Source organism: Buceros rhinoceros, unplaced genomic scaffold (genome assembly GCF_000710305.1).
Source record: "Buceros rhinoceros silvestris isolate BGI_N320 unplaced genomic scaffold, ASM71030v1 scaffold7647, whole genome shotgun sequence".
In the NCBI taxonomy this organism is placed as follows: domain Eukaryota; kingdom Metazoa; phylum Chordata; class Aves; order Bucerotiformes; family Bucerotidae; genus Buceros; species Buceros rhinoceros.
The window spans coordinates 57212-67173 of record NW_010420370.1 but is presented as its reverse complement, the minus strand read 5'-3'; the positions used below and the strand labels follow the sequence as shown (position 1 = coordinate 67173).

The window sequence follows — 9962 nt, the reverse complement described above, 5'->3', positions numbered from 1 at the left end:
TGTTTAGTTGGAGTTGGGATTTTTAGATTAATTTAGGAGAAAGGTGAGTATGAGGAGAGGTAAATTACAGGAATATTTATTTTACTTCTTTTTTTCGTGGATTTAGCACAATTTCCGCTGAGATACAAACTATTTACAAAACAGTTGCTAAATAAATCTCCCAGTGAGACATGGATGAAACTCTGTAGCACTAATGTTTCCATTCACATCAATGAGATGTGTGGTGTGCTGGCCATCTGTTATATAAACCTGAATAGGATCTGAAATCCTTACACCAAAGATCTGATTTTTTTATGCCATCATTTTTATGGAGGTGTGCCATAAAAATGGCCATGTGCTGGCAACCTGTGCAACTGGACCCCTTTAAATCTGTGTGAAAGTTAAGACATTTCAAGCACCTCAGCATCTCTTAAAATTAAAACAGCTAATTGCATTAAGGTCTGTGTGCTGAAGAGATTATACTCTTGCTTAGAGTTTGTTTTTCCCCACTCCCCATCTGTAATATCCCTGATGGGGTCCACAGCTGTGAGAGCAACAGTGTGAACGACAGACTGCCTCACAATTGGCAAGCCAACTGGAAGGAACACGGAGACCCGCACGGATTGCTGGACCCAGAGGGCTTTCAGCTTGTGAGAACAACGAGCTAATTAAAGTCTGAATAAACGGCATGTCCTTCTAGCTGAAGTAAAGATAGATAAATAAATAAATGCCTGCCTGTTGTTCCAGAGGACTGAATAAAATGGAAATATTTGTGTCATGTTTACCTAGTAATGTCTCTTTAATTGTGAAAGGGGGCTGTCAGCAGACTTGGTGAATATATGCAAACGTACGTTTCCCGATTTCTGTTTAATCTGTTGTTTTAATAGCAGGGGATCAGCAAAGGTAATGAAAAGTGTGTGTTTTCTTCATATTTTTTCAATTCATTAAAAAATTTTGAAGCTTAAAGTTTTAAAAATCTCAATATGTATTTTTAGCCAATGTCTTCTTAGCTCCAGCTTCCTTGTCACTGTGGAGCTCTGCTTCTGCTCACAGGCTGGCACTCTGCACGGAGACCTCACTGAAGGGTCTATATGCCTTGTTTGCAGACCCATGGTACAGGATATGCTACTAATGCATCACTTTAGTACTTCTTCAGTTGTGAATATAATCTTAGCCTTCCCATCCTTGTGCAGTGTCGTAAGAAAAGAAGTAGGGGCACCTAAATTTTGATCTGATACTGATGTTCTTTCTTTCCAATTTTCTATGGGCCTCTTTTTGTCAGTTTATTTAACTAAATCTAGGCTAAATACATATTTAGGAAGCAATACCTAAGACAGATATTTAGGAGCGACTTTAATTTAATTCGTGTGTAGGCCATTAAGATTATTTATATTTAAAGTGCTTTGCTGAAATGGGGTCCTTGAAGGAGTCTAATTTTGGAAGGACTGAGCAGTCACCATTCTCAGCTAAACCTCCTCTCGAGGGTCCTTGAGACATTGGGTTCCCAAACAGAAATTTGAGTCTCTCTAGGCACCCATTCTGAGAAGATGTGGCCACCGAGTTAGGTCTCAATTTTCACGTCTCCCATTCTCACAAATAAGAGCAATGGGTGCAAGACTCCGTACAGAGATTGTCAGACTGCTAAAGAAAGCTGCAATGGTGTGTAGTTGGCAGTCTTGACCTAACATCTGCTGAAAAGTGTAATCTCGCTATTTAAAAAGCAAAAAGCTGAATAAAGTAGTTGTTTGATAATCTGTTGAAAATCTAGCACTAACCTTTTCTGTGTTGTATCCGTTATACGTTGTAAAGATTCATTCCTGACAATATATGTAACAAATATTAAACATAGTTAAATTATAATTTCTTTAAGAAAATACTGTGGAGTGAGAAGAGAAGTAAGAAACTGGATGCCTGGTCTAGGAAAGCAGACAGCACAATGAATAGCAAAAACATGTTTTTCTGCTTACTTTACAAGCAGGAGTGTAAAGGAAACAACTCTCTCATTACATGTGTATAAAAATAGGCTTTGAGAGTGACTTCTGCAGGCCTGAGAACTCCTAGCATTTTCCCTTTACCTTGAACCGCGTCTGCTCATTTGCTTGAAAATGAACCAGAGGTAAGTTTTTACTGAGACGTCCTGCAGAGTTTAGCACAGGAATAGCACATACATAAACACTTCCTAGTCACGAATCAAGGGCAGCAATATCTTAGTGAACTGCATAAAATCAGTCAGTGCTTGCTTCTGTTGTCAAGAGGCAGCAAAAGTAGTCCAAAAACTGATTAATGCAATTTTTAATTCTGGTCAAAACTCAGAAGAAATGCTTGGATGCATGAAAAGAATGAGCTGGGGTTGATTAAAAGAAAAAAAGGACAAAGAATCTCTTGGTAGAGGGGACGTGCAAACTCTCAGGATTATTTAGTGGAAAATAGGCCAAGTTCAGCCTTTGTCTAAATCACCTGACCTTGATCTATTGTGGGAGAAATCAAGAAGTTAGTCTGTTCGAATGAACTCAGCATACTGGCCAGATTTTAACTCTGCTGACTGCCTTCTCCCTGGCCCTGTGCTCTGCAAAAATCCCAACTGCTGCATCGTTAGTTATTCTTGCTCCAGTTGTTGGCTGTGCTCTGCAGTGGCAGAGAAGAGATCATTCCAAAGAAGCTGTATTAAATTTGTAAAGTGGATTGGTACCTGATCATGGGCACCTGGCAGACACATACCAGGAACCGATGGAGTTGGTTACATGCAGTACAGCCTGCAATCTATGTAATATATAGATTGAAGGAGGTAACCTTTCAGCTTGAGAACTACGTGAACCCAAGAAAGTTTTAATTTTGGAAATCCTCTGAATATTTCTCATTTATGTGGCAACACAAGGACCTGAGGACCTCAGTTTTACTGAGACCTCAGTTTTACTGCAAGTTTAAAGGACCACTGTTACATTCGTAGCTTCTTCTGATTTCCTTTGAAGATTGGAGCATCCCGAAGATATGTTTGTATGATCGTTACACAGCACATAATAAAAGTTTTGGATGAAATCCAGCCCACCTCATATGTCTGTGTAGTTTCATCCATCTAGATTCCTGATGAAGCAGTCTTCCTAAGGTACATACCTCGTCTCCATAGATAACTGATAGACATTGATATGTGTTTTGGAAGGCTTCCCTAGTGAGAACCTGCCTGCTATAGTTTTGGCATCCAAACTGGCAGGCTACGAGTCTCCTAGAGACCGTAGAGACCGTCCTACTACTATTAACTGTGAAGGCAACTCTAGACACTTGCTGTACAAGTACTCGTAGAACCAAGGTACAGGCTCATGCCTCAAGTGGGCTGTACTGAATCCAATGATTTTCAAAAAAAGTGAACGTTATTCACCCTGACAATTTATTTTCTCCGTATATTACCATAGTGATTTCTCCTTTCTAAAACACAACTGGGGAGGGTTTCATCAGAGGGAGGTTTGCAAAAGTGAGGAATTCTGCCTGTAACAAAGCCAACTTCAAACCAGACATTTGTGTTTCTAGTGACTGCTGCGTTAATGGTGTCGCTGAGAGAACAGTTTCCTGCCTGCAGAGGGCATACAGCTCCTCTGTTTTCTCTGCCAAACCATGTGTGGAATAGGGAGAAACTAATGGACCATAAATAAAAACGTTGTTGCACATTGCTGCACATGATGGATCAGGGTTATATCCATGTATGTGGGGGTACCAAAAATGTAATTTGAGTGGAAAAATTGGACTCTTCCCAAGCATCCATGTATCCCACCACCAAAGTAAATGGATACTTTACATAGGGAACACTGAAGTCTCCCTGGGACATGTGTCCAGCAGGAACGTGCTGCAGGTACTCATGCTCCTTAAAAATCATCTGTTTTCATTTGTGTCTCTCCATTTCCAGAGCTCCCAACACAGTGGCTCCTCTACCTCATTAGCATCCACCAAAGTTTGCAGCTCTATGGATGAAAATGATGGACCTGCAGAAGGTAACATTTGAAGGCTGACGTTTCAAAGCAGTCAATAACAGCAGTGATAACAGCAGCTGTGTAGGAAATGAGTCATTCTTCCTGCCGGAGAAGGTGGGAGCGATGGATGCGGGCTGGATGACTCTCCGTGAGGAGGCTTGTCAGTCTTAGCAAACCAGTTAGGTTCGCTCTGGACATGATTAAATATATGTAGTATTCAGAGATGTTTTTGTTGCAAGATCCTTCAGATACTAGTTCTGCAGGTGACACAGTGCCTGCAGATTTGAACTGGACATCACTATTCAGAGACGGTTTTGTTGCAAGATCCTCAAGATACCAGTTCTGCAGGTGACACAGTGCCAACTGGATTATTTTGGTAATTTTTTGACTCATCTGTCATGGTAATAAAGAGCATACTGCAGTCCTGGGTCTTTACTCAAAAATGATGAGTATCACCCTGTTCTAAGGCTTTGAGCAAGCTGACTAAGGGATAATGTCTTTTCAAATACTGCCAGTGCACATGCACATATACACGAGTGTGTGTTCCCATCTGACAGTAACTCTTCCTGCAGCCTGTGAATTCAGGCAACACCCAGTCTCCTTGTATCATAACATTCACTTTTAATACTAAACAGGAAGAAAGGACAGATAAAGATACACTTAAAAGTGCTGTCTTAAATTAAGAGTGTAAATTCAACTCACATTTCTGAGAGGTTTTTTTTTACTTAACGATCTTTATATAGTAGTTTCTATCAGCTGCAGTTTACAGCCAACCTTTAGAGGCATGTTAGGTATTTGTAACACGCTATTTCAGATACACTTAAAAATAATAGTACATGAATGAGCACTAAAACACATGAAACTACAACCTTTTCTTATGGTTAGACACTGTGTAGTGCAATTTTACCTAAACATCTGGTGCCCAGGTTGCATGCTAGGTAGTACTATTGAGAACATTTGTTTAAAAACTAAATATTTAATATTGGGGGAGGGGGAGAACTAGCACTTAGCACATGAGGAGTTTTATGGATGTCTCAGTTTACAGGATGTAATAAAATAAGTGCTTGAGTGTTGGACTTCTTTGGTACATATATTTAATCATGCTGTGTCAAGGAGTTCCAGCCCTTTTTGGAGGCTGGTCTGCGCTTGTGCGGATCACAGAGGCCTTTTCATAATTAAAAAAATACAATTTGGTTTTGTCCTGGGGGCATATTGCAATGGGAATGGTAAACTATGTAAGACTCGAATGGTAGTATGTTTGAGCCCCCAGAAGTCTTATTTTTCATTACTGTATCTGTGTGAAACCTGTTGAGTATATACAATGTCAGCAGCATGGTTTCACTGTACAGTAAGTGAGATACTGACTCTGAATGGTTTCCAGGCTCCTGAACTGTAGAGCTAAAATGCATGTTATGTGCAACATCTGTATTTCCTTCACTAACAATAAAAATGTACTAATGATTCTTTCAGAAGTGTTGGAGGAAGGTTTCCAGGTTCCAGCATCGATAGCAGAGCGATATAAAGTTGGAAGAACTATAGGAGATGGAAATTTTGCTATTGTGAAGGAGTGTATAGAAAGGTGAGGAGGATAATATACTTATTACTGTAAAACCATTAATGTCATGCTTTTTCAGATCATGTCTTTATCTGTAGAAAATAGGACATGTAATAAGGTAATGTCTCAATGCCAGACGGAAAAACTAGACTAGTGCTTTCTCATATGAAAAAAAGAGTGATTATAAGAGATAACCTTTGAATTTAGTTCCTTGTGGGTTTTATACATTGGGGGTTTTTTTATTGTTGTTGTTGTTGTTGTTGCACTCTGCATGAAGTTACCAGTTCTTTGTGTTAAGTCTTGCACTGAAATAACATCTTTTCTTGCAGTATATTCTTGCAACTCTCCCTTTACATTAGGCTGACGAAACGTTTCACATGTAGAAGCGTTCTGTATAGATGTCATGAAGTTTTGTGTGTGCAGTGTAGCAGTGGTGGTTAGCACAAACAGCTGACTTTGGATCCATCTATTCTGCCATCTGACACTGAGGAGTAACCCCTTCCATTTTTATGTTTAATTAAACGGGCATCTCTCTCCTGCTTGCCTGATTTATACCATTGTATTTGTTCCATCCAACCCCATCCGACACTGCAGATGTGAAAGTATAACTTCTTCAGTGCCCTTTGCTGTTTAGAGGTGAGAACAGTCATCCTTAAAGACTGATTTTAGACATCCACTCCAGATTAGTCACAAGTCACCTCAAGTGTCAATGTTGCTGAAACTGTCCATGTTGACTAGCTCAAGTGCCAGTTTCTGAATATAGTCAGGCAGGTCACGAACCAGATTTGAACTGGCTCTGCCCAAAATTAAGAGTGTAGGAACAGAGACAGAAATGCTCTGAGCAGAACTGCAGGTGTCTTTTGGTGGTGGTGGTAAAAATAGGAGAATACGGGATATAAAAACCAGAAGGTACCTGCACGTGAAATGATTGTACAATTGTTCGTGTTAGATAGATAGGAGCAGAGCAGAGAGACAAAAAAACTGCTAGAGCTACAGATATCCAAAAGAAAGAACAATAGAGATGTCAAGTCATGATAACGAAATTCCACGAGTGAAGTTTTATATCCCCTATTACCATATCCTAAAGAGGAGACTCTTACAGAAGATTGTAACCTCATCTTCGAGCTCAAAGAAAGAACTTTTGCTATTTAGCCTGGGATTAACCCTAGGGATTAAGTCAAGATTAGATCTCATGGCAGATGATGATAAATTACCTTGGCTAGTTTTAAACCAGAGTCTCTTTGGAAGAAGGCAGGTCCCGCTCTGCATCTGAGTCTGACAAGACCATGAAGACAGCTGATGGAGAAAGGGAAAAGAGTGGCTTTTGTATCAGCTGACAGTGTGCTTGTGGGACTTGGCCAAGGCTCCAGTGAGGCCTTTAAGAGCTCTGTCAGAATGACTTCATGGTAAAGCTCATCGTCCAGAGGCCGATAGCTGTTTAGATCAAACCCCAGGGTCTGAACACTAAACTGAGCAATATGGAAACCTACGGGAAGCAAACCAAAACAACATGAAAACAAGAAAGCACTGTAGAACCCTATGGAGGGGGCATGACTGATGAAAACATGGGTGAAAACATGTAATTAAGAAAAGAGAAAAAGGCAAGCTTGAAGTAACAGAGTAGTGACTGAGAGAAAGAGATTACAAGGAAAAATTTTTTAAAAGTTGAGGTTTTGATTCACTCTGATTCAGCTGAAAATGCCAGTTGTGCTGAGAAGTGTGCTGGTGTGCATTTTACAACTCTTTTCTTGAGCTGAGAGAAAATACGTGAACAAAATTAAATATGGGTCCCACCATACCTAAAATTAATACTGATTACAATACCCTTGAGAGTTTAAATGCAAACTGTTTCCTGTCCTCTTGTCTAACCCACTGGTCCCAGAAGTATCCTATAACACGATGTATCGAGGGAATATGTCCTCAAACAGCATGATTACTCAGGTATTATCAGCTACTTATTCTTATGGTTCTCTGAGCTATACCATTCCATAGAACCTATTTATATCAGGGAGTTCCGACTTGGGGAGAGCTTGAAAATTAAAGTAGGATTATTTCTGTTAGTTTCTACTTCTAAAACAGCATATCCTTGCCATCACAAATGTGGAAAGAGGAATTAAAGGCTGGAGGTAAATTAAAGCCAGTGTATGTAAAACCCCTTCAAAAACATTCTCCACAGGCTTTCTAAGCAAAACCCACCTCACTTCAAAGTCTGATACATCCATCATTTGTAGAGCCAGAATTGATGGGGTGATACTTGGGACAGAGGACTTTTCCACTTTCTTCTGACATACAATTCTTGTGTGCATTAAACTTCAAAGAACTAACGCGGTGAGGTGTTAAGCAAGTACGAATGGGTTGTTACACATCTTCACTGATCACAGGGATACTACTTCTGCACAGCTCTGGAGACCAGCCTGTGTGCACTGGTTAGCCTCTCTGATGCTTCAAATGCATTCACAGGCATTTTCCTTTGACAACGAACAGTCCGAATAGAAGTCAAAAACCATATTCAAAATTTTCATGTGAGGGCTTTTAAAACCCATTCTGTGCATCTGTGAATACACAGGCACACACACACACAAATACTTCTAATGTACACACAGAAGTAATTAAGATAGATTTTTGTCTCCAGTGCAATGGAAACCTTTACAAACGTTGCAAACAGGTTACAACAGCCAGGGAACATGGCACAGAGCCCTGCTGTGAGCTAGAGATCTAACGCTGTGCCCTGCGGTAGTGTTGGACTTTTATGCAGCCATAATGTGTTTACTACTTTGTGTGGCACCTTTTTATTGTTTGGGTTGAGTGATGGGTGACGGGTGATATGCCGGTTTTGCTGTGAGTTGCTGGCATGGCCACGCATATTTTATTGGCGGGTGTGTAAGTTGCAGTGCTGCTGACAGCCTGCGGTTCTGCAGATTTTTAGGGGGAAGGATTTGCATTATCTTAGGTTTAATTTTCTTTTTACAAAAACAAAGAGCAGTCAGAGTTGTCATCTGCTCGTTACATATCTGCTCCATCATATGCGCAATTTGTCCTGCGGTGTTTTTATATGTGTTCATTTTTAACTTTCAGATACTTCCAAATTCTGACATTTCCTCACTGGCTCGAATTTCCCAGTGTTTTGGAGTACTTGGAGTCTCCCATGGCCAACAAAAACCATCAATTTCCTTTCTCATGACAGAAAGGAGCCATTCCTAGGGCAACCAAGCAGCTTGAAAGAGACTCCTATTGAAAGAGGGCATATTTTGTCTCAGTTTGAACCCCAGATATCTTAATTTCTAATATTCTTCTCCTACCTCCTCCTCGCATTCACCCAAAATAGTGTCCATACCTCGGCCTGTCTCCTCACAGAGCTGGGACTGTAGCCACCAAACGACAGCACCGAGAAGGGGAACCTCGTGGGGAGTGTGTCCCATTTCTAGGGGCTGTAGCATTAAGCGCCTTTGTGGAGGAGTACATATATGAGAAGTTTTTAATTTTTCTTTGCTCAAGTGTTGAGTGGCCAGTCTGTACTTTTTTTTTCAAGTCATAAACATCATCCTGTGTGATTTCTTTGAACAGCCTTTTAATTGATGTTTCAGTACAGACTGTCTTTGCTCCCTGCTGACGTGGGAACTCAAACAGGATTAATATTTGGGGGCTTTTTTGTTATTATTTTTACTGGAGTCCCCATTTGCCCTGAAATTAATACCCAGTAGTACCACACTGTCAGAGGACTTCTCCGTGCTTAAATATGGCAATGAAAATGACCAGCTGTTTTTCTAATGCAGTGCTTTCACTTTATGACTCACTTTGTATGTCCTGTTTTACAGACTGTGCACACTTTTAGGCACATTCATTTCTCGATTATATATCAGTTTAATGTATCAGTTTAACTACGTTTCGCTAAATGAAGAATGAAAAAAAAATCACCCCATTTGCTTGAGAGGTTATTTTTTTCCATTATTTTTTAACCAGAAGATGCCTAAGAGCATTGTAATAGACTTTTGTAAACTCTATAGATTTTTATTATGATATGAAAGTGTTTCAGTAATTGGTTTTTCTTATATTACCCGTTGTCTATTTAACCTTAGGGTGAAACTACTAGCTTGTGAACAGAGCTTCTTGTTTTCATCCTTACAGCCATCTTTCGGGTTTGTAACTTAAGGAATGGGAGTTGATACTGTTAACTTGTCTGCAAGCTTATTTTTCTATGTTAGCATGCTATATAATAAATATCTATATATACGTGATAGGAATAAATATTATATGGGTTAAAAGAAAAAAAAAGCTGACCCACTTAAAAGGAAATGTGTCCTCATCCTAACCTAATTCTCTATAATTTCTTTACTGTGTCCAGAACCTTTCATATTCTGTCCTATAAATATAATCTTTTTACTCTGATAAATATTGTATACTTACTGATTACCTAAAATATTATTCCAAGGACTGACTTTCTTGTCAGTTAACAGTTGTGAATGCAGATG

General features: G+C 39.7%; 1 protein-coding gene across 2 annotated transcripts in view; it reads left to right on the top strand.

Moving 5' to 3' along the window:
- Nucleotides 1–9962, top strand: part of DCLK1 (doublecortin-like kinase 1) — a 62976-nt gene that overhangs the window by 14845 nt on the left and 38169 nt on the right. For both annotated transcript variants that reach the window (XM_010139285.1, XM_010139286.1), the window contains exons 3-4: nt 3875–3959; nt 5409–5517. In XM_010139285.1, the coding sequence (XP_010137587.1) occupies nt 3875–3959; nt 5409–5517 (194 nt within the window). The remainder of the gene's footprint in view (nt 1–3874; nt 3960–5408; nt 5518–9962) is intronic.